The 25,092-nt window shown below is 42.6% G+C and overlaps 1 protein-coding gene and 1 non-coding gene across 6 annotated transcripts; both read left to right on the forward strand.

Moving 5' to 3' along the window:
• The first annotated feature begins 18 nt into the window (after positions 1 to 18).
• On the forward strand, positions 19 to 17,397 carry nf2b (NF2, moesin-ezrin-radixin like (MERLIN) tumor suppressor b). Of its 5 annotated transcripts, XR_003880391.1 has the most exons (19): positions 371 to 746; positions 1,428 to 1,546; positions 1,748 to 1,873; positions 2,039 to 2,161; positions 5,764 to 5,847; positions 5,978 to 6,046; positions 6,263 to 6,345; positions 6,878 to 6,953; positions 9,637 to 9,783; positions 10,008 to 10,082; positions 10,193 to 10,306; positions 10,595 to 10,717; positions 10,822 to 11,039; positions 11,570 to 11,672; positions 11,892 to 12,022; positions 12,231 to 12,402; positions 14,234 to 16,670; positions 16,779 to 16,849; positions 16,893 to 17,397. XR_003880391.1 is itself a non-coding variant. In XM_029770229.1 (17 exons), the coding sequence occupies exons 2-17, from the start codon at positions 1,457 to 1,459 to the stop codon at positions 14,279 to 14,281; spliced, it is 1,773 nt and encodes a 590-aa protein (XP_029626089.1). In that variant the 5' UTR covers positions 19 to 96; positions 1,428 to 1,456; the 3' UTR covers positions 14,282 to 14,421. The 5 variants fall into 5 exon arrangements, 3 of the variants coding, with proteins under 3 accessions (XP_029626089.1, XP_029626088.1, XP_029626086.1); XR_003880390.1 differs by having other exon boundaries at positions 16,779 to 17,397; XM_029770229.1 differs by lacking the exons at positions 371 to 746; positions 16,779 to 16,849; positions 16,893 to 17,397 and adding an exon at positions 19 to 96 and having other exon boundaries at positions 9,637 to 9,774; positions 14,234 to 14,421.
• Positions 17,398 to 23,682: 6,285 nt separating this feature from the next.
• Positions 23,683 to 23,753, forward strand: trnag-gcc (transfer RNA glycine (anticodon GCC)). The gene has a single exon. It is a non-coding gene; the product is annotated as a tRNA-Gly (tRNA).
• Positions 23,754 to 25,092: the final 1,339 nt, after the last annotated feature.

Consider the following 25,092-nt stretch of genomic DNA (forward strand, 5'->3'; position numbering starts at 1 on the left):
GACTGTTGGACCAATCGCGTTCACGTTTGTCAGTTGCTAACATAATCCCTTCTCAGTCAGGGTATGAGTCGATACACCTGCCTATTTTCCTGGAAAGTACGTATTTTCGCGATTCCAACTCTCTACTATATTACAGAAAACAAGTTAATTATCTCACATCTCAGAAAAATATTTGTAATGTTGTACTTCTTGTTCACGAAATTCATGCTAATGTTGGGTTGTCGCGCTAGCAAAGCAATTGACTCCCAATTCTCTCCTGGAAGGAAAACTCACCTTGGCCCAGAGTGCACCGCGTAGCCCGTTGACGATGCAGGGGAAACGTACACAACGGGCGTTAATAGGATTCCCATCTCCTCAAACGGATCTCTGCTAGTGCACGCGTATTTGGGAATTCATAGTTAGCTACGTTGTAATTCACGTCCCCTATATTATGAGCGTTTAGCTAGCAAGTAATCGGTTTTACCGTTCCCTTTTAAAAGCTCCTTCTGTACAAAGTTGTCGAAGTGGCAGTTTAAATATATATATTTTTTGTCATTATGGATGTTTGGAGAAAGTTTCGCCCGTCCCACAACTTGTTTTGGTCCGCTTTCGTGGCGTAAAACTTGTTCGTGTTATTATAGCCAATAACTGTTAGCTAGCTTCGAAAGGTTCGGTGGCTTTACCAGCCAAATCTCAGCCTTTCCTGTTGACTCTTGGACGGCAGGAGTGGAGCAGTTTATTCCTGTGACTCGGCCTTGTCTAGTAACGTTAGTTACTTTTTTTTCTTCCAAAAGTAAAGGTTTAGCTACATTTAATGAACTTTTTTTTAAAGCTAGCAGATATGACACCAAAAAATGGTTTAGACGTTGTTAATCATTTCTTCTGACTACAGTTACAAAGCCGTTTTGCTAATTTACTAGCTAGTTTAGCTAGACCAAACACAGGCTACCTTACTTTGCGCATGTGTAAACAAATAGCTAAAACACATTCATGTTGTGAATAATTATATTTGAAGGAATAGCAGTGTTGACACCCTGTAGTTAATGAACTCTATAAAGCTGGGACAAACTGTGAGTAAGAAATGTTTGCTAACTAGCTAGCTAACAGTAGTTAAGTTAGATGCTGATAGAGGATGGTCACAACAAGAGGGTAACGATAGATTCACAAGAATCTAACAACTCATTTAACTAGTTACGCTAGACCATTTTCTTTACTTTGTTTGAGAGCGGGTATCTTTTGCTTATTATATATTGATATAAAATATTCAGAACTCAGCAAATTAGTTATTGTAGCGATCAAGACAGGATGATCTCTGAACCCAGAACTAAATTCTCGCGTGAACGCTAATTTGGGAAAGGGGATGTGGGCCTAAATCTGGGCAAGCGAACCATGAAGTTGTTGATGGAATGGTGATTGACATGTATTTGGTGGTGTTTTCCCCTCTACAGGTATCTCACCAATCTCCAAGGCCTCCAAAATGTCGATTTTAGGATTAAAAAAGAAACAACCAAAGACTTTTAAGGTCAAAGTCATCACTATGGATGCTGAAATGGAGTTTAGTTGTGAGGTAATGTACTTTTGCCTTATTGTAATGACATTACATTTTTGTGTGTACAACAAACAGAAACAGTAGCTGAAATAGTAGTCTTGAATGCTCTCGCTTCCCCCTTCCTCCCTCATCATGGTAATGTTAGAATACTGTACAAATAATTATTAATGCAAATATTCTTTGTCTCCTCTGCCCCCCCCTCCCCCCAATATCTCTCAGGTGAAATGGAAAGGGAAGGATCTGTTTGATCTGGTGTGTCGGACAGTGGGTCTGAGGGAAACCTGGTTCTTTGGGCTCCGGTACACAGTGAAGGACACCTATGCATGGCTGAAGACAGAGAAACGGGTGAGTGAGGGAAGTAGGGCAAGAAGAGGAGGGGGTGGGTCTTGATAAGAGATAGGAAATGGGGGGGGGGGCAAGGGAGAGAGAGAAGGAAAGATGGAGAGAAAGCAAGATAATGGAAAAAAATATTGCCTAACAGTATTGATTTTTTTGTTTGTGTGTATGCAGGTCTTGGATCAAGAGGTCCCTAAAGACTCGCCGATAACGTTTCACTTCCTGGCCAAGTTCTTCCCAGAGAAGGTAGAAGAAGAGCTGGTGCAGGAAATCACACAACACCTCTTCTTCCTGCAGGTAAAACAACTGTATTAAAACTCTTGTTAGGGAATCCAGGAATCTAACGATGCTTTGATGTCGATTATTTGTGTATATATTAGAGGTCGATCGATTTATTGGAGGACCAAAAAAAGCTGATGCCGATTAATCGGCCAATTTTTATATATATTTATATAGGGCAATATATATATTTATATAGGTCAATATATATTTATATAGGGCAATGTATATATTTATTTGTTTGTAATAATGACAATTACAACAATACTGAATGAACAAAGAACACTTTTATTTTAACTTTAATATAATGCATCAATAAAATCTATTTAGTCACAAATAAATAATGAAACATGTTCAATTTGGTTTAAATAATGCAAAAACACAGTGTTGGAGAAGAAAGTAAAAGTGCAATATGTGCCATGTAAAAAAAGCTACCGTTTAAGTTCCTTGCTCAGAACACGACAACATATGAAAGCTGGTGGTTCAATATTCCCAGTTAAGAAGTTTGATTTTTTTATTTCACCTTTATTTAACCAGGTAGAGAATAAGTTGTCATTTACAACTGCGACCTGGCCAAGATAAAGCAAAGCAGTGCGACACAAACACAGAATTACACATGGGATAAACAAACGTACAGTCAATAACACAATAGAAAAACCTATATACAGTGTGTGCATATGTAGTAAGATTAGAGAGGTAAGGCAATAAATAGGCCATAGTGGTGAAATAATTACAATTTAGCATTAACACGGGAATGATAGATGTGCAGAAGATGAATGTGCAAAGGAGCAAAAAATAAATAACAATATGGGGATGAGGTAGTTGGGTGGGCTATTTACAGATGGGCTGTGTACAGGTGCAATGTTCGGTAAGCTGCTCTGACAGCTGATGCTTAAAGTTAGTGAGGGAGATATAAGACTCCAGCTTCAGTGATTTTTGCAATTCGTTCCAGTCATTGGCAGCAGAGAACTGGAAGGAAAGGTGGCCGAAAGGAGAGATGGCTTTGGGGATGACCAGTGAAATATGCCTGCTGGAGCGCGTGCTGCTATGGTGACCAGTGAGCTGAGATAAGGTGGGGCTTTACCTAGCAAAGACTTATAGATGACCTGGAGCCAGTGGATTTGGCGAGGAATATGAAGTGAGGGCCAGCCAACGAGAGCATACAGGTCGCAGTGGTGGGTAGTATATGGGGCTTTGGTGACAAAACGGATGGCACTGTGATAGACTACATCCAATTTGCTGAGTAGAGTGTTGGAGGCTATTTTGTAAATGACATTGTCGAGGATCGGTAGGATAGTCAGTTTTACGAGGGTATGTTTAGCAGCATGAGTGAAGGATGCTTTGTTGCAAAATAGAAAGCCGATTCTAGATTTAATTTTGGATTGTAGATGCTTAATGTGAGTCTGGAAGGAGAGTTTACAGTCTAACCAGACACCTAAGTATTTGTAGTTGTCCACATATTCTAAGTCAGAACCGTCCAGAGTAGTGATGCTAGATGGGCGAGCAGGTGCGGGCAGCGATCGGTTGAAGGGCATGCATTTAGTTTTACTTGCATTTAAGAGCAGTTGGAGGCCACGAAAGGAGTGTTGTATGGCATTGAAGGTCGTCTGGAGGTTAGTTAATATAGTGTCCAAAGAAGGGCCAGAAGTACACATAATGCTGTCGTCTGCGTAGAGATGGATCAGAGAATCACCAGCAGCAAGAGCAACATCATTGATGTTTACAGAGAAAAGTCAGCCTAAGAATTGAACCCTGTGGCACTGCCATAGAGACTGCAAGAGGTCCGGACCACAGGCCCTCCTATTTGACACACTGAACTCTATCAGAGAAGTAGTTGGTGAACCAGGCGAGGCAGTAATTTGAGAAACCAAGGCTGTTGAGTCTGCCGATAAGAATGCAGTGATTGAAAGAGTCGAAAGCCTTGACCAGGTCGATGAAGATGGCTGCACAGTACTGTCTTTTATCGATGACGGTTATGATATCGTTTAGGACCTTGAGCGTGGTTGAGGTGCGCCCACGACCAGCTCGGAAACCAGATTGCATAGCGGAGAAGGTACGGTTGGATTCGAAATGGTCGGTGATCTGTTTGTTAACTTGGCTTTCGAAGACTTGTAGAAAGGCAGGGTAGGAAAGATATAGGTCTGTAACAGTTTGGGTCTAGAGTGTCTTCCCCTTTGAAGAGGGGGAACTGGAGCAGCTTTCCAATCTTTGGGGATCTAAGATAATACGAAAGAGAGGTTGAACAGGCTAGTAATAGGGATTGCAACAATTGCGGCGGATAATTTTAGAAAGAGCAAATATTCAAACAAGAACTTTGAAGGTCGAAGTGGAGAAGGGTTCCGTGTGAACAGCAGTTGAACATGGGTCAGTCGGTCCTTTTAGGTTGTAGTTAATAAAGGAATTATGACGCGTCGACTAGTTCTCTCTATACCATTTGTATTTCATATACCTTTGACTATTGGATTAGGCTGGCTCTTTAGTATTGCCAGCCTAATCTCGGGAGTTGATAGGCATGAAGTCATAAACAGCGCATTGCTAAGAGCTGCTGGCAAACGCATTGAAGTGCTGTTTGAATGAATGCTTACGAGCCTGCTGCTGCCTACCACTGCTCAGTCAGACTGCTCTATCAAATATCAAATCATAGACTTATTTATAACATAATAACACACAGAAATACGAGCCTTTGGTCATTAATATGGTCAATCCGGAAACTATCATTTAGAAAACAAAACGTTTATTCTTTCATTGAAATACGGAACCGTATTTCATCGAACGGGTGGCAACCCTAAGCCTAAATATTGCTGTTACATTGTACAACCTTCAATGTCATGTCATAATTATGTAAAATTCTGGCAAATTAGTTCGCAACGAGCCAGGCGGCCCAAGCTGTTGCATATACCCTGACTCTGTTTGCACAGAACGCAAGAGAAGTGACACAATTTCCCTAGTTAATATTGCCTGCTAACATGAATGTATTTTAACAAAATTTGCAGGTTTAAAAAATATATACTTCTGTGTATTGATTTTAAGAAAGGGATTGATGTTTATGGTTAGGTACATTTGTGCAATGATTGTGCTTTTTTTGGCAATGCGCTTTTGCTACAGTTGAAGTAGGCTGTGATTTGATGATAAACCGCATTGATTATATGCAACGCAGGACAAGCTAGTTAACCTAATGATATCATCAACCATGTGTATTTAACTAGTGATTATGTGAAGATTGATTGCTTTTTATAAGATAAGTTTAATGCTAGCTAGCAACTTACCTTGGCTCCTTGCAGCCACAAGGTCCTTTTGATGCTGCACTCGCGTGGCAGGCTCACATGCGTAACAGGTGGTCAGCCTACCACGCAGTTTCCTCGTGGATTGCCGATTACCGATTTATGAAAACTTAAAATCGGCCCTAATTAATCGGTGATGCCTTAATCGGTCGACCTCTAGTATATATATCAAGTTGGGATTCAGCTCTTTTATGTTCTGACTTTACTACTGTAGCTTAATTGTCCTGAGAAGTCTTGTCGTGCCAACTGTTCTCAGACTACCCAGTGTATCTGCTGAGAACGGGTTGGGTTAATGTCTATCTGCTGAGAACGGGTTGGGTTAATGTTAATTCCCTCCAGGTGAAAAAGCAAATATTAGACGAGGAGATTTTCTGTTCTCCTGAAGCCTCTGTCCTGTTGGCGTCGTACGCTGTTCAAGCCAAGGTAAGGAAAGGCCCTTTCAGTGTGAATAACCTGTGTTGATGTTAATATATGGGCTGTGTTTTCAAGGCTTCTCCAGGTGTAGATTTCGAAAGCTGTCATCTACATGAATGTCTTTTTCTCTCTCATACAGTATGGGGACTATGAACCAAACTTTCACAAGCCGGGGTTCTTAGCCCAGGATGAGCTCCTACCTAAAAGAGTAAGTAGTACCACTATGGAAAAATAAGTGGGTGTGGGTGTGCGTGTGGGTGTGCGTGTGGGTGTGCGGGTGTGCGTGCGGGGGTGCGTGTGGGGGTGTGTGTGGGGGTGTGTGTGCGTGTGTGCGTGTGTGTGTGTGTGTGTGATCATGTTATTTGTGTATGTGTGGTCATCTTTTGGTGTGTGAGATCATGTTGTTATTTGTTTGTTTCCACAGGTTCTGATGCAGTACCAGATGACTGCAGACATGTGGGAGGAGAAGATCACAGCCTGGTACGCAGAGCACAGAGGCATCGCCAGGTAAGACCAGCTGACGCAGCTACTACTGCACTTATAGAGAAGCAGAGAGTTTCTCAACTTCGGTCCTGAAGTTCTCCCAGCGGTTCACATTATTGTTGTAGCCCCGGACAAACGCGCCTGAGGAGCATTCAGCAGCACACCACGTTTAGGAAAGTTCAGATAGATATGTTATGTAGAACTAACATGTATCTCTGACATGTAGAATAAGGACTCACGTCTGTGACATTCATGGCATTTCTATCTGCATAGTTCGATATTGGCTGCTGAACGTGGCCCTGATTCAACTTGTCAAGGGCTTTATGATTAGTTGATTGATAGAATCCGGTGTGGTTCTATGGCAAAAATGTGTACTGTTGGGGTTACTGGAACACCGGAGTTGAGAAACACAGCTATAGAGCAGTATCTACCAGTACCAGACGAGTCAGATGTTTCTCCCATAGATACAGAACTACATGACCCATTGACTTGTGTTGCTTGGCCAGAGACAGTGTTGTCTAATGATTGATGTGTTTGGTATGTGTGCTGTTTACAGGGATGAGGCTGAGATGGACTACCTGAAGATAGCGCAGGACCTGGACATGTACGGAGTCAGCTACTTTGCCATCACTGTGAGTCACCCCTTCAGTCAAACACTTCTCTCTTACTATGGTTGCGTCCCAATAATCCCTCTTTTCTCCTGAAGTGTACACTCGTTCACTACTTCCCACAAATAAAGTAATTGGATTGGTGAAGGCATGGGATAGAGGGAGTTTCCACCACGTTTCTCATACCTTTCAATCAAACAGTAGTTTGTTACACTCTGGTGATTTCATATTGTATAACAGGAATGGGCTGCAGGCAACTCACTGGCCTGATTGGCCCAGCCCTAGCTGACAGACACGTGACTCTTATAATCAACCAATCACGGTCTCCAGTATAGAATAGTTAGTTTAATCAGCTGTTTTAGCTAGGGCTGGGGGAACATGTGTGACACCATTCAGGCCAGGAGTAGGACTGGAGTTGCCCATCCTTGTTGAATTAAAAAAATATATTTTGTCACATACATCGGATAGGTGCAGTGAAATGTTGTTTTTGCAGGGTCAGCCATGCGGTGCCGCTGGTGCAAATTAGGGTCAAGTGCATTGCTCAAGGGCACATCGTCAGTATACTATGCAAACACAAACTAATTTAGACCTTTATTTATCTTCATAGGAACTTTGTCAATAAAGCCAGGCACATCTGAATGCAATAAAATCACACAAACACATTGCCTGTATTACATTCAAGGACATAAGAACGCAGCCTTCAGCAGCCCGATACAACCTTCAGCAGCCCAATACAGTGAAGGTATTTTACAGTCATATGTTTTTTTTGCTGTTTGACCCCTAATTATTGGATAAAGATGCTGTTTAGGGTCGAAACCTTGTCTGATTAAACTACACTTTGGAAGCATTATACCAGTTATTATCTCTTCTACATTATCCTCGCTCACCCATCCCCTGGAACAAAGGTTTGTATTGATGTACGCACTCCGTCAGACCTGGGTTTAAATACTATCTATGGTATTACAAATACTTTGACACATTTGGAAATAACTATTAAGATATGTTTTATTTGAAAAGACAAGTAGTTGACTATTGTAATGTATTTGGAAATACACTTGGGAAGTATTTGAAAATACTCATACACTGACTGAAATAGACTCCCGTGCATTTAACCCAGGTATTTTGAAAATACTTTCAAGTATTACGCTATTAATAGGAAATTGTGAGAAAATATTTTCAAATACTTCTAATAGAAGTAGTTGATTCGGCCGCATTTTTTGTAAATTCTCAAATACTCAGAAATTAAGTATTGCACCCTTCTCCGGGGCCCTTCAGAAATCTAATTAACACAATACACATCTGTCTGTTTAAGCTAGAGATGTTTTTTTTTGCATGGGCTGCGTCTCAATCCACGTCATCCGCCGATATCGCCCTTCCACATCTGTGGTGAAAGGTGGCAGAGCTAGCTAGAGCGGTATTTTGTCAGACCACGAGACAGTCTAACATTTCCGTATGGTAATAATGACCCTGAACTATTATGACCCCTCTGTGGAAAGTTGAGTCTTAAGAACACAATGGTGTTCTCAGTGTTGCTCTACGACCCCTACAAGCATCACGGGACTCGTCTGAAGTCGGTACAGCCTCTTCTGCCAACTTCTGTCTGTAGCGTCTGAACAGTTTGGGCTACACACTAATATGACCCCTCTGTGGAAAGGTGAGTCTCTCACGAACACATACATGAACACGTACTTCCAAATGAATGGAAGTCAACTATATATACAAAAGTATGTGGACACGCCTTCAAGTTAGTGGATTTAGCTATTTCAGCCGCTCCCTTTGCTGACAGGTGTATAAAATCGAGCACACAGCCATGCAATCTCCATAGACAAACATTGACAATATAATGGCATTACTGAAGAGCTCAGTGACTTTCAACGTGGCACTGTCATAGGATGCCACCTTTCCAACAGGTCAGTTCGTCACATTTCTACCCTACTAGAGCTGCCCCGGTCAACTATAAGGGCTGTTACTGTGAAGTGGAAACATCTAGGAGCAACAACGGCTCAGCCGCGAAGTGGTAGACTTAGCCTAGTGCTGAAGCGAGTAGCGCGTAAAAGTCATCTGTCCTCGGTTGCAACACTCACTACAGAGTTCCAAACTGCCTTTGGAAGCAACGTCAGCAACTCCATATTAATGCCCATCATTTTTGGAATGAGATGTTTGACGAGCAGGTGTCCACATACTTTTGGTCATTTAGTGTGTGTATATACGGAGTTAGTTTAGTGCCTAAAATAAGCAGTTAAATACATGTAAAAAAATATAGAAATATATTGTTTCCTGATAATTGTTATGTCTCTCAGATATAGGACAGAACAAACTTCCTATAGTCCCGGAAAAAATCTATCTGTTTTATGAAGTGAATCTGATATTCAATGCATTCTATGGGCTAATAGCAATAATGCCAAATTCAATGTTTCATCAACAAAAATGTACATATTTGTTTTTTTTATACCTTAAGGAGTCCTAAAATTCTAAATCATATAGCTAAACGATCCTTGGTATGATGATCTTAAAACAATTCCATATGCTAGCTTTATTATTATTATGGGACCAGCACATACATGTTGCGTTTATATTTTTGTTCAGTGTCTTAATAGTACATGTATGAATGTTATAATACGTTATGTCTCCACAGCAAATTAATCATGGCACAGACATGCATGAGTTTATATATGTACAAATGTTTTATATTGTGATATCTCCGCAGCAAAATAAACGAGACACAGACCTGCTACTGGGTGTCGATGCCCAGGGCCTTCATATTTACAGCCCCAACAGCAAACTGAACCCCAACAAATCTTTCCCCTGGAGCGGCATCCGCAACATCTCCTACAGCGAGAAGGAGGTAACCACGGTGAATCTGCTATTATTTATTTATTTCGTTTTCATCCAATTAAAAATACATCTCTGATGTTATGGCTACCTAGCCACATTAAACTGGCCTGCTCTCGCAAGCTCACTTTTATGTTTTACGTGAAGTAAACCTGATCGCAGCGGTCTGGTTTCCTGACGCTAATGGCTACCATCTACTACACAGATGATAACCTGTTATTAACTTTGTCCTCTCCCCTGGTACAGTTCACAATAAAACCTCTGGACAAGAAGAAGGATGTTTTCAAATTCTACTCCTCCCAACTGAGAGTCAACAAACTGGTAGGTTGTTGTTTGTAGGAAGTCAATTGGTGCCAGTTTTAACCTCTTATCGGGTCAAGCCCATTTTAACCCATGTGTGTTTGCCTGCGCCTGTGTGTGTGTGTGTTCAGATCCTGCAGCTGTGCATTGGGAACCATGACCTGTTCATGAGGAGGAGGAAGGTGGACTCCATCGAGGTACAGCAGATGAAGTCTCAGGCCAAGGAGGAGAAGGCTCGCAAGAAGGTCCGCTCTCAACACATCCACAGACACTCTACCACACCCCTGTATTTTTGTAGTTTTCAGTGAGAGAGAGATATATATATATATATATATATATATATGACTTAGTAGCTGCCAGTATTTTTCAATGAGAAGATATGTTGTGAACATACCACACTGTTCATGTCAGTTGCTAGCCAGTCTGTTCTCTGATTGGCTGTTCTGCCTATCCGTTTGCAGGCAGAGCGTTCTGATTGGTTGCGAGTGATATTATCTGTTCTCTGATTGGCTGAACTGCCTGTCCATCTGCAGGTGGAGCGTCAGATCCTTGCGCGGGAGAAGCAAATGAGGGAGGAGGCAGAGCGAGCGAAGGAGGAGATGGAGAGACGGCTGTTCCAGCTGCAGGACGAGGCACGGCTGGCCAATGAGGCGCTGGTAAGGGTGGCGTCTGTTCCATGAGGGCGGGGTCTCCTTTGGAATGTTTATGAACCGTTTATAAGTGTTATATCTGCTTATGAAGGTGTTGTGTCTGTTTGTAGCTGCGTTCAGAGGAGACCGCAGACCTGCTGGCTGAGAAGGCCCAGATCGCCGAGGAGGAAGCCAAGCTGTTGGCCCACAAGGCTGCCGAGGCGGAGCAGGAGAGGCAGAGGATAGAGGCTACTGCCCTCAAGACCAAGGAGGAGAAGAGACTGATGGAGCAGAAGATGAGAGAGGCAGAGCAGCTGGCCGTCAAACTGGTGGAGCAGTCAGAGAGGAGGTACAGATATTACTGTCAGTATTCATCTTATTATTATAAGTGTTTTACTTAAGAGGATAAGTAGTAGTAAAGGTCAAATGTAGCCACGAGCAGCAGGAGGAACGTCAGGGATTGCAGATGAGCTTAAAGCAGCAGGAGGAACGGCAGGGATTGCAGATGAGCTTAAAGCAGCAGGAGGAACGGCAGGGATTGCAGATGAGCTTAAAGCAGCAGGAGGAACGGCAGGGATTGCAGATGAGCTTAAAGCAGCAGGAGGAACGGCAGGGATTGCAGATGAGTTTAAAATAGCCGCAGGAGGAATGGTAGAGATTGCAGATGAGCTTAACCTAAGACAATTCACTCAGTGTCTGCACATGTACACAGGGTGCGCTTCATTATGCACCAATGTAATAGCTGCAGGACCGAAACAGAGGAGAAGTTTAAACACCCACTTTCCACGCTCTTGGTTATAAAAGTCGGCCCAGCTCTGCAGTATATTTTGTGCATCGCTGACTAGTCAATGCACAGTAAGTAGCGGTTCCTCTCTGTAGGTCGAAGGAGGCGGACCATCTGAAGCAGGACCTGACAGAGGCCAAGGATGCTGAGAGGAGAGCCAAGCAGAAACTCCTGGAGATCACCAAGACATCTTACCCGGTACAGAAAACTATAACCCTAACCAATAAATCTTACTCGGTACCTGAACCATCATTTTAGAGCTCACCACTACTACAATCACAGCTAATACAACATACCCAGTACAGTCCATACCATAACCATATTGATCATGTCGAACAGAGGTTATCAAAACCACATCCTCCCTTTTCCTGGCCCCTATAACTGGTGCCTCTTGTTCTTTCTCTGTGTGTGTTCCAGCTCATAGCGGCCTACTCCCCCCCTCCTCCTCCCCCAGAGGGAGGAGATCTAGCTCTGGGATCCGGATCGATGCGGATCGACTTTAAAGACTCTGATATGAAGAGACTGTCAATGGAGATAGAGAGGGAGAGGTGAGTTGGGCTCCCTCCAAATGGCATCCTATTCCCTAAATAGTGCACTAATTTTGACCAGGTTATGAAGTCTGAAGTAGTGCACTACATAGGTAATAGGGTGCCATTTGGGACATTTGATTCCAAAAAGTTGTTCCCTTTTCTCATGACCTGAAGAATCTGAGTAAACAAAACTGATAGGTGAAGGCTATCTCCCTCTCTCCCCCAGACTAGAGTACGTGGAGAAGAGTAAACACCTGCAGGACCAGCTGAAGGAGCTGAAGTCTGAGATTGAGTCTCTGAAGCTGGAGGAGCAGCAGCAGCAGCAGGCTGGGGTCTACAGCCTCCGCAACGAGGCCCGCGGTTACCCCCCTGAACAACCCTACATGCCCCATAGTAATGTAAGAACCACCCTACATGCCCCATAGTAATATTAGAACTACCCCCCCAGAACCACCCTACATGCCCCATAGTAATATTAGAACTACCCCCCCAGAACCACCCTACATGCCCCATAGTAATATTAGAACTACCCCACCTCCCCAGAACCACCCTACATGCCCCATAGTAATATTAGAACTACCCCCCCAGAACCACCCTACATACCCCACAGTAATATTAGAATTACCCCCCCAGAACCACCCTACATGCCCCATAGTAATATTAGAACTACCCCCCCAGAACCACCCTACATGCCCCATAGTAATATTAGAACTACCCCCCCAGAACCACCCTACATGCCCCATAGTAATATTAGAACTACCCCCCCAGAACCACCCTACATGCCCCATAGTAATATTAGAACTACCCCCCCCAGAACCACCCTACATGCTCCATAGTAATATTAGAACTACCCCCCCAGAACCACCCTACATGCCCCATAGTAATATTAGAACTACCCCCCCAGAACCACCCTACATGCCCCTCAGTAATATTAGAACTACCCCCCCAGAACCACCCTACATGCCCCTCAGTAATATTAGAATTACCCCCCCAGAACCACCCTACATGCCCCATAGTAATATTAGAACTACCCCCCCCAGAACCACCCTACATGCCCCATAGTAATATTAGAACTACCCCCCCAGAACCACCCTACATGCCCCATAGTAATATTAGAACTACCCCCCCAGAACCACCCTACATGCCCCATAGTAATATTAGAACTACTCTATATGCCCCATAGTAATAGCATCTGATAGGAAAGCAGTTTGTTTACTGTTGCCTTGGTTATACTAAATAGTACAATTTAAATGTGTTAACAATCAAAAGGTTAAACATGTTTGGTAGGTATTTTTTTCAAAATATAAAAGCGGAATAGTCATCCGCAAGCCTGAATTTACATTGATTTTATTCTTACACTGTCGATTGTCCATAGGGTTGGTCCTTACAGGGGGAATGGAGAAAAATACATCTAATGTATAAATAAACAGACTTTCCAAAAGTCCTGCGTGCACAAAAAAACAAGAACTTGTGGGGGACTTTTTCTTTTACATGAGGTAAGCCGAGATGAGCACAGTTCACTGAGGAAGTGCATGGGTCTGCAACAGACCCATTAAATTATATCTTTCGTTAGATGTTTCTCTCTCAAATTCCTCCCCTGCATAAGGACCAAGCCTACAGACAATCGACAGTGTAAGATTGAATTTAACTTCTGACTCGCGGGCGGCTATTCAGTTTTTTGCTAGCTAATTCCCAGCAACGCTAGTGTGTGAATACTAGCGTTACTAAAAGCAGCTACCCCCCAGAACCTCCCTACATGCCCCAATAGTAATGTAAGAGTTGCCCTCCTACCCCGTAAACAAAATGTTGTGGTGTTTTTCTGTTTATTAATGTGAACATGCAGTATCTGTGTCAGCTGTTTCCCCTGACCAGTTAGAATGTTGTTTTTATTCCCGTTGATAAGAGACCTCTCTTACGGTCTCCTAGCGACCAGGAACAGATCTAAACCCTGGGACAGTTGAACCCTTGATATGACGAGGACAGTACTAGATGGTGTTACTTACCACAAAACTACTGAATTGAGTGTTAAACACTGCCGTTTTTACCCTTTTTATTGTTAAGACATTAATTTCATCTTTACAGTTTACTGTAACCGAGGCAACAGAAAACAAACTCCATACCTTTCAGATGCTATTTTGACCACATGACCTGACCAGGAAAAACTCAGGGCCCTCTTTATGAGGAGTATTTTTCCCCTTTCTGAAACATTTTTGTTCTTTGTTCTTTCAGAGAAACTCTGCCTACATGGCTCAGATGGCTTTTTTTGAGGAAGTGTGATCCAACTGCCATTGGATAAAACAGGGGTAGGCTAAGTGCCATTGGAAGACACGCAGGGAGGCGGGACATTGGTTGTGACTCTTGTTCCTTAATACCAAGATATGCCTACTTCATCTATCTATGTTTTGTGCCTGACAAAAGGAGCACACTGACACACACACACTGACACACACACTCCCAGTGACACTCCAGAAAAGACTGTGCTTTGGAAAGATTTGTATTCCTCAGATGACACACCACAACACTACAAGTTTTCCTTCCAGTTTTCCGTTATGTTTTATTTGATGCAGCCCTAGTTACACTGCCTGTGGGCGTATATTATCAAAGACGGTGCTGTGTGCGTGTTCTGTGGATGTATTTTACTTCAATGTTTGGTTTTTAAAGGGATGCATGGTAGAGTGTGATAGAGATTTGACTGAGGTATTTTATCCTATATTACTGACTCTACACTACAGTGTGCCTTTAGGGGAATATACTCTCTCAGCGACCAGGATCATGTCTGTCAAGCTACCAGGCTTCAGGTGTGATACCCTGCCTTCGTTGAATAATGTCTTACTTTACTCAGTCGTTTTATTGTTGTAGCATGGTCGAACTGATCGTCTCCAGAGCAACATGCATGTGTCCTGCATCACATTATGCCTCCTAACCATTATCAGTTCAAACTGTCATTTCAACGGTTTTCTTTTTTTAGTATTTTAGAGCGTTGCTTTTTAAAGAGTTTTCTTCCCGTTACGAACATTTAAATATGCAATCCCTCGTTCACTAGTTCCTGTTAGGGAGCCTTTTGGGATGCTCCATATTTAGTGCACTGCTTTTGACCAGTGCCCTATTTAGTTCATTTAGGGTGACATTTGGGACGGTGACCTGCCTGAATTGTCAAACACCTCTGGGGTGGGTTTAGCTCCAACACCTCTGGGGTGGGTTTAGCTCCAACACCTCTGGGGTGGGTTTAGCTCCAACACCTCTGGGGTGGGTTTAGCTCCAACACCTCTGGGGTGGGTTTAGCTCCAACACCTCTGGGGTGGGTTTAGCAGGCAGACAAGTCCACTTCTCTTCTGATTTCTACGACATCTTATTAGTGCTTAGCTCAGAGGAAGATTCCATCTAGAAAAGTAGGGAAGACATTCTGTATATGGAGGAGGAGAAGAGGGAGAGAGAGAAGGTGGTTTCTGCTTGTGAAGGAAGTAGGTTTTAGATGTAATAACTCATGGTTAAGGGTTGGGGTCAATTCCATTTCACATAAATTATCTGAAAATAACAGACTATAATAAAATTAGAATGCCTATTTGCTGAGTTGGAATGGTCTGGACCCAACCTTCACTGTGTTTTTTGAACGGGAGCCATGTCTTACATGGTCAGATATCCTAACTAACAGAACACTGCTTGGCAGATTATGCAACATTTTCAAGGTTGGGGGTTGGTTTGGCATTTGTGTGGGTGCAGACACCTGCACGTACAGAGACACACAGCCATGTATTCAAACCATGTGTCAATATCACATTTAAACCCTACATTTATTAGTCATTTTTATTGTAACATAATTAAATTATTGTCAGATCTGTTGTCAGAATTTCCTCTAACCGATGTCAGGTTTGAATTGAAATGGAGTTGTTTTGGATGGCAAGATATCACACACACACTCTCAGCATAACCGTTGTGTACATGTGTTTTTCATTTCTGATGGTTATACCTATGTATGTGTGTAGAATAGTGTTGTTGGGTTTTACAATGTTAACTCCTTTTTGTTGTTTATCTGAAGCTAGAAACTCTCTTTACTGTTGTTGACTTAACCATTCCTGCTTTTTCCATCCTCTCCCCCCATATCCTCCTTTCCCTCTCTCGCACTCCTCCTTTTTCATGTGTTCATCAGCTTTAAAAGGCTTAAGTGTCACATCAGTTTGTTTTTGTTTTTAACTGTTTGTTTTAATAGATGACCTCAGAACTGTTCCATATCTATAGGTTTACTGAAATCACCCATATCTGTCCCAAGTGGCACCCTATTCCCTATATAGTGCACTACGTTTGACCAGTGCCAGCATCAGGATCGGGTCAAAGTAGTGCACTATACAAGGGGGAATAGGGTGCCATTTGGGACACAGACACTATATGACTGTGTCTCAACACTCTGTCGTTGCCTCCTTTCCTTTTAGAGGATGGCAAGTAAACTTGCGGTTAGTTAGGCCAGTAAACGGCCGAAGAGGTCGTTGATTCGAGTACCTGAGCCGACAAGGTGAAACATTTGTCGATGTGCCCTTGAGCTCCAGGGGCGCCGTACTACTATGGCTGACCTTGTAAAACACTACACTGGACTGTGTTTTTCTTCTTCACAACTTTGATTCCGTACCTTTATTGCCACTAGTCAATTATGGAGGTGTACCTCTGTGTGGAGGTGTACCTCTGTGTGGTGTACCTCTGTGTGGAGGTGTACCTCTGTGTGGAGGTGTACCTCTTGTGTGGAGGTGTACCTCTTGTGTGGAGGTGTACCTCTTGTGTGGAGGTGTACCTCCGTGTGACCTCCATGTGGAGGTGTACCTCCGTGTGGAGGTGTACCTCCGTCTCCGTGTGGAGGTTTACCTCCGTGTGGAGGTTTACCGTTTACCTCCGTGTGGAGGTTTACTTCCGTGTGGAGGTTTACTTCCGTGTGGAGGTTTACTTCCGTGTGGAGGTTTACCTCCGTGTGGAGGTTTACTTCCGTGTGGAGGTTTACTTCCGTGTGGAGGTTTACCTCCGTGTGGAGGTTTACCTCCGTGTGGAGGTTTACCTCCGTGTGGAGGTTTACCTCCGTGTAGAGGTTTACCTCCGTGTAGAGGTTTACCTCCGTGTAGAGGTTTACCTCCGTGTAGAGGTTTACCTCCGTGTAGAGGTTTACCTCCGTGTAGCTGTCACCTATCATGCCCTGCCAGATCAGTGGCCATAGAGGAAAGGACACAAGGGAAGGAAGCTAGTTAACACTATTAAGACACAGTCAGGGAGGGACATGCCAAACAAAAGCGAGTCACAATGTCTGATTTCTGAGATTAAGTGTTTTGAGTGCTGTTTTTTTGCATTTTGTCATAAGTGAATCAATGTTGTCACAGGGCTTGGCTGTTGCTTATAAAAACAAATATACATTTGCATTGCTTGTTTTGTCACAGTTCTTGATGGTTATAGTCTTGAAGTTGTACAACTCTTGTCTAATGATTTATGTTTTTTGTGTTGATGTTTGGAATACATTTGAGAAGACCGATTTATTATTATTATTTTTTGTTTGTTTTTTTTGTTTTTTTTAAACATTTGCTGATAAAGTGTTAAGGTTAAGATCACTTTATTGGTCAATTGCACACAAGATCCAACTGACATTTGCCTTCTGTCTTTATCAAACCCTCTGAAAGACCCATACCTACAGGTTTTAGGAGACGTGTGCGGAGCTGTTATTGTGGGGGGGTTACGTGCTCAATGGCAGAACGGCAGGCAGCTCACTTTCCGCCAGATTATTTCCCCGGCAGACCCGTGATTCAAACTAGCAACCCTCCACCTCTAACCACAAGGCTACCTGCTGCACCCTTGGCAGCCACACCAAAGACAGATTGATTGTTGGGGGTGAAGTGTTGTCACCAATGATAATCGTAAAAGGAAGTGCGAGTCCAAATGAAGCAGGAGAGGACCGCATCCATCAATCAAATATTTATTAAGTACTTTATACATTTTGTGCTTAAGCTGTGTAACTCTAGTCTAACTAGTTATATTCATGATACATGTGTTTTGCTGATATTGGTAATCAAATTGAGTGTGAAACACTTCAATGTTTGCAGATCTGTAAGGTGAAAAAAGAAATGGTGCAAATCACCACCACCACTACTACACTGCTTATATCAAAGGGCCAAGGGGTAGAGAGGGATTTGGGAGTGGCTGACTGTCTGCGCTGTACCACTCTGATGTTCCACTAGAGGGGAGAAGAGATCCAGCTATTCTTGCTGGATGAGAAGAAAGACATGATTCTTACCAATAGAAACAGGGAGGAGAGGGAGAATTCAGGTAGAGTATGGATATGAATGTACATGTTTGTTTGAATGTACCTGCTTGTCAAATATCTCATTCCAAAATCATGGGCAATAATATTGAGTTGGTACCACTCTGCTATATATAGCAGCCTCTCCTCTTCTGGGAAGGCTTTCCACTAGATGTTGGAACATTGCTGCAGGGACTTGCTTCCATTCAGCCACAAGTGCATTCTTGAGGTCGGGCACTGCTGTTTGGAGATTAGCCCTGGCTCCCTGTTGCCATTCCAATTCATCCCAAAGGTGTTTGATGAGGTTGAGGTTAGGGTTCTGTGCCGGCCAGTCAAGTTCGAAGATGGAGGGCGATTGTGAAAACAATGGGTGTCATCCTTTTTTTAATGAAAGCAAAATTCATGCTGTATTCACATCCCTTCCAAATTAACCTTTTTGAACGGCTGTGTTAGTTGAAATTTACATTTTACATTTAAGTCATTTAGCAGACGCTCTTATCCAGAGCAACTTACAAATTGGTACATTCACCTTATGATATCCAGTGGAACAACCACTTTACAATAGTGCATCTAAATCCTTTAAGGGGGGGGGGGTTAGAAGGATTACTTTATGCTATCCTAGGTATTCCTTGAAGAGGTGGGGTTTCAGGTGTCTCCGGAAGGTGGTGATTGACTCCGCTGTCCTGGCGTCGTGAGGGAGCTTGTTCCACCATTGGGGTGCCAGAAATGATTAACAGTGGACCTAATTGGTTCCAACATTTTTAAATAGACCTCAGGAGGAATACTGTCACAGCCAGGTGATTTGCTGTTATCCAGGTGCTCCCAGCAAGCCGGTTTCCTAAGTTGAGAGAAGAGGAGTTCTTATATCATTTAAAAAGTACTCTATCTGGCTTGGTGTGGATTTACAATCAGGTGTACAGTTCTTTATAGAAACAGGAGACTCTTTGGTTGATTTAATTTGGGTTCTGATAGTAATTCACCTGATTCAGATTCAATAGTTGCAATATCAGCTAATTGATCATTACTGCTAAGCTTTTAGCCAGTAGACGACTGGGTCGATTACAATGGTTGAGTCTAACTCCATGGATGGCAAATTCTGCTTTCTCTCATCAATAGATTTAGTTCTGTCTTGACATTGAAAAAAGTAGTTGCATGGTTTTTAATAAAACATCTAATGGTGTCCCATAAAATCAGAGGATCATCGATTTAATTTTTGTTAATCATTATGAATTGTCAATTCAGTTTAAAATTGTTCACAGAAAGTATAATTTTATAGTAAGGAAACTTTAAAGCTCCATCTTGTGGCTCTTTTAGGACTGTGTTTCCCAACCCTGGTTCTCCAGTACTCCCAACACTGCACAGTTTTATTGTAACTAATCATCAAGCCCTCAGTGAGTTGAATGAGGTGTGTTTGTCAAGGACTACAACAAAACTGTGTACTGTTGGGGGTACTGGAGGACCAGGGTTGGGAAACTGTGTAGTGTTGGGGGAACTGGAGGACCAGGGTTGGGAAACTGTGTAGTGATGGGGGTACTGGAGGACCAGGGTTGGGAAACTGTACTTTTGGGGGTACTGGAGGACCAGGGTTGGGAAACTAATTTTGGGGGTACTGGAGGACCAGGGTTGGGGAAACTGTGTAGTGTTGGGGGTACTGGAGGACCAGGGTTGGGAAACTGTGTACTGTTGGGGGTACTGGAGGACCAGGGTTGGGAAACTGTGTAGTGTTGGGGGTACTGGAGGACCAGGGTTGGGGGTACTGTGTAGTGTTGTGGGTACTGGAAGACCAGGGTTGGGAAACTGTGTAGTGTTGGGAGTACTGGAGGACCAGGGTTGGGAAATTGTGTACTGTTGGGGGTACTGGAGGACCAGGGTTGGGAAACTGTGTACTGTTGGGAACTGGAGGACCAGGGTTGGGAAACTGTGTAGTGTTGGGGGAACTGGAGGACCAGGGTTGGGAAACTGTGTAGTGTTGGGGGAACTGGAGGACCAGGGTTGGGAAACTGTGTAGTGATGGGGGTACTGGAGGACCAGGGTTGGGAAACTGTGTAGTGTTGGGGGTACTGGAGGACCAGGGTTGGGAAACTGTGGCTCAGTTGGTAGAGCATGGTGTTTGCAACGCCAGCATGGTGTGTGCAACGCCAGGGTTGTGGGTTCGATTCCCACGGGGGGCCAGTACAAAAAAAAATGCATGAAATGAAATTTATGCATTCACTACTGTAAGTCGCTCTGGATAAGAGCGTCTGCTAAATGACTAAAATGTAAATGTACTGGAGGACCAGGGTTGGGAAACTGTGTACTGTTGGGGGTACTGGAGGACCAGGGTTGGAAAACACTGTTTTAGGAGATTCTGACATTTTGTATCTGGCAGTAATAAGTATGATGAACAGAGGCTCATATGAGGAGTAGATGGTACGAAATCGATTGGAGGTAATGTTTGGTGCCTGTTTGAATAGAGCGTGTACCCTTTTGCTTTGGCGTTATGAGCTTGCCAGGCATCAATGAGGTTTTAATCGGAGAGTATAGTACTGTATATGTTGGAGTGCCTTAGATTGTAATTTGGCTTATTAGATCTGTTTACCATGTCCAGAATGGCATTCATGTCTGTCCTATAACCAGTTGTAATTCAGTTAATTATAACAATATGTTGTCCACAGAATAAACATAGGATCATATTAATTTGGAGTATACACATAAAGGCCATTTATTTCCATTATGGATACATTTAAAGAAAGGGATTCTGCCTTCTTGGTCTTCGTATTTACCAAGGATGGTGATTTTGAGTTTCTTATGTATCGTTATAATTACACACTTAGTTTTATTTAAGGCTGATGAAAAAGCAGCCCGTTTGTACAAGTTGTTCTCTATTCTATGTGTGTCCTTTTGGAGCAGGTGTTTGTCCTTGGAGCATTTCTACATCAATATGGTTTCTTGCTAGAATATCAAGACAGCTGGAAGGCGTGTGTGGTGGATGAATCAGAATTAGTTGGGTAACATAAATAATTAAGATGTTTTATTAGTATAATATGCTTATGTGAGATACTTGTCCTTTGGACTCTGGTGTTTTTCAGTTGCACGTTTCCCTTAGCTAGGGCTCAGTCACTCGGGGCCCAGAGAGGGTAGATGTCAGACTTGTTTTTTACATGTCTCTGTTGCTATGCAGAATATCAGCAAGAGAGGAGGACAGAATGAAACATTGTCTTATGTGAATGTCTTTACCTATTCTTAAACCATGTGAAGGGATGGCGTGATTAATGGGGAACCAATTATTTGTTTCCACAATGTCTGTGCGCAGGTCACTCCCCTCAGTGAGCTTGTCCAGGAGTGGGAACAAGAGGTGTCTTACTGAGGATGGGCCTCTATGAGAGAGCACTGTCAGAGGAGATTTATGATGTATTTTGATAAGAACGCCTAAAAAGCATTCCAGAGGACACGAGCTAATGGTTTTGTTCTATACCGTACTAGGGAGGGACGGTTCTAGGGAGACCAGACACCGGTCTATATAATGAACACTGTTGAGATAGCAGTGGCTGTCTGCTGTGTTTTATTGATATATTTTCATACAAAACTTAACCTTTGTGAACTGTTCCTAAGATTTGTGGTTTGTCAATGTACGTTGAAGGGGTGGATTCATGAGTATGAAAAGCTCTTTGTATTGTTGTATAGAGACCTTCCTGGTTCCTTTGAGAGAGTGCATTATTGAAGGTCAAAGTACTTTTGCAAAAGTATCATAATTATTACATTTGTAGTTTAACTCAGACTGGTGTGTTTGTAACTCTCCTCATTTGGTAATGCAGAAATTAGCCACTACATTTGGCGACGAGGATGGGATGTGAATCTTCACTCGGTGATCGCGCCTGACGATCTGGGTAAATCGTGCACGAGGGATCCCTCAAACTTGGGATCTCAGGGAAACCACACTTCGGGAATGAAGCAGATGGACCCACCTTTTATCTGAGAGGCAGCGAGCCGAATGGATACCACATCTCAAACTTAGTTTTTTTTAAAGAAAGAGGTGAGCAAAACACACTTGAAGTGGAGTTTTTAGAAAAGCCCCTGTTACATGAGCTCTGAGTGTGTATTCCTAAGTGAGGGGGGCACCTTGGAGGTGTAAACAGGGCCGAGTCAGAGGAAAGCAATCTGAGAGTTTGTGGATACTCTGCCACTGATACTCTGCCACTGATCGGTTGCGGGCGACCTAGAGCCGTCCTGAAACTGAATTGATCACAGTGGGGATTGGTGCGGTTTGTGGGGGTGAGGGGCCAAGGTGACTGTGTGTTCTGTGTGAAACATGGTACTTGGTGAAGCCCTATTGGAATAAGGACCTAGTTCTGAGAATGTCTGTGTGACTGTCTAAGTGACCCTCAGAGGTGGTGAATAATTTTAAATGTGCTAGCCAGGTATGCCCAGGGTTACTAGCCAGGTATGCCCAGGGTTACTCTGTGTGTATTTTTGTTAAAGTTACCATTAGGTAATCTTTGTAGGAGCGTTCTGTGTGAGCGGGGTAGGTTTACTCTGTGTAAGTAACCTTTCAATTATGTTCTTATGTTTTGTGTGGACATCTGACCAGTTCTGTGTGAGTTTCGGGCCAATCCTGTGTGGGTGGTCCTTAAAGTTCTGTGTGAGTACCTAAACATTTCTAACATTTTATATGGATTCTGTGAATATATGAAAATATGATAAATTGTATGTGTGTGTATAATCGATTACTAGAGATTTGATAAAGAATGCTGAGAATATAATTAGATACAATTTAAACCACCCATTCATAGACGTACGTAGGTTTTGAGTTGGTATCTTTAATGGATAATTCGATAAAGATGAGGTTTTAAGTGTTATTAAACTGTCTATAATGTTTGGGAAATTGTGCTCTAGAATCTGATTGGAGTGTGTCCATCTTACCCTAACGATGTAACTATAAATGCGTATTGGATTATCTCCGTCTGGGTACAACAGTTGAAATTAAAACTGCCCTTAAATTCTGAAACTGTTTAATTTTTTCCTCCCAGGATGAGAGGAGTTGCTGGATATATTGAATAAACCATTTTACATAACGTTAGAGCACATTAAGATGGAATCTCGACGTAATTTATAAAGTCGGACAAAGCCTAGGTTATCCATCAAACTAATTATCATTGCCTGATTTTAATATGATGAAGTAAAGTAATTGTTTTCTCAACGTATTTAAATCTACTTTTATTAAAAGGCGCAAGATCTGTTTCCTAGTCTATGAATGTTGATTTTACTATTTGACTGCTAAATCTATTCATTTGGCCTGTGAGAATCATCGCCGGAGTAAAGCTTGGACTTCTAAATGAGGGCTATGTTCTGGGAATTGTCTCAGTAGTACGGGCCTGATTTTACGACTACAGATTGTAAATGGGTTTATTTGCTGGGAGTCTTGTTCATTTAAACAGCATTGGTGGTTCAGTGGTAGAATTATCGCCTGCCACGCGGGAGGCCTGGGTTTGTTTCCCGGCCAATGCGCTAATGGACTAAAATCTGTGTTTTTGATTGTAATTCAACTATTGGTATGTTTTGCCTGGAAAGATACTGTCGCTAGTGTTTAAGATTTAAACTGAACGTTTTAATAGCTTGTTTAGTTTAAATTGAAAGACTAATTCATTCAAAATAATAGCAAGGCGAATTTTGATATATGTTGTCTGTTGCTGGAAATGACATACAGAGAAAGAGTTGAATGAAGTATTTTTTTTTTTTTTTATTGAGATGCAAACATGAGTCTCTGAACAACTTTGTCATCTGAACCATTACAGTAGTGAGTTCTTGTGTAGCTTGTTTGTTATTTGCATGCATTGATCAATGTATCATCTGCATACATTGGAACTTCAGACCCTGTACAGACAGAAGGAAGATCATTAATGTACGAGCTGAACAGTACTGACCTTTGGGGAATGAAAACGTTGTATATTATGAGTGGAAAAAAGTTAGTTTTGATTCTTACGCTGATGAGACAGCACAAACGTTTGAAAGGTTTTAGATTTGTTTAACAAAATGTGTTTACAAAATGTATGCAACAGATGGAAATGATTTGATTGCTGGGAAGAGGTTATGGGTTTGTTTACTGTGTCACAGGCCGGCTCATAGCCTGTGGCAAAAATGAGGGGACATGAACAACAGGTAAAGGCCAATCAAAAGTTTCTTTATAATAAACCAAAAAACTATTAACTTTGTTTAAAGAAAAAGGAATGAGGTGTGGAAATGTCATAATGTAGGGTGTATGTAAAGTGCATGGATGCATGAATATGTGTGTGGAAACTAAGTAAACCTACAAAGGAACAAACAGGATCAGAGAGAGAGAGAGAGAGAGAGAGAGAGAGAGAGAGAGAGAGAGAGAGAGAGAGAGAGAGAGAGAGAGAGAGAGAGAGAGAGAGAGAGAGAGAGAGAGAGAGAGAGAGAGAGAGAGAGAGAGAGAGAGAGAGAGAGAGAGAGAGGAGAGAGAGAGAGAGAGAGAGAGAGAGAGAGAGAGAGAGAGAGAGAGAGAGAGAGAGAGAGAGAGAGAGAGAGAGAGAGAGAGAGAGAGAGAGAGAGAGAGAGAGAGAGAGAGAGAGAGAGAGAGAGAGAGAGAGAGAGAGAGAGAGAGAGAGAGAGAGAGAGAGAGAGAGAGAGAGAGAGAGAGAGAGAGAGAGAGAGAGAGAGAGAGAGAGAGAGAGAGAGAGAGAGGTCTAAATACCCTGAGCCCAATCACTAACGACCCTCCTCTGCCTGCAGGAGGAACCGCCCCTGCACTGCAGAGGAGTGGCGGTGACAACTGGTTATTTTTTTTATGTTGATTTCACTTAATTAAGCATTTTATTATCTAATTGAG

This window comes from Salmo trutta, chromosome 12, assembly GCF_901001165.1.
Source record: "Salmo trutta chromosome 12, fSalTru1.1, whole genome shotgun sequence".
NCBI lineage: Eukaryota > Metazoa > Chordata > Actinopteri > Salmoniformes > Salmonidae > Salmo > Salmo trutta.

Coding starts and splice junctions, on each gene's coding strand:
- nf2b (XM_029770226.1), top strand. CDS start 1,457: ATGTCGATTTTAGGATTAAAAAAGAAACAACCAAAGACTTTTAAGGTC. Junction 10,307..10,594: donor AGGAGAAGGCTCGCAAGAAG/GTCCGCTCTCAA, acceptor GTCCATCTGCAG/GTGGAGCGTCAGATCCTTGC. Junction 11,040..11,569: donor GTGGAGCAGTCAGAGAGGAG/GTACAGATATTA, acceptor TCCTCTCTGTAG/GTCGAAGGAGGCGGACCATC.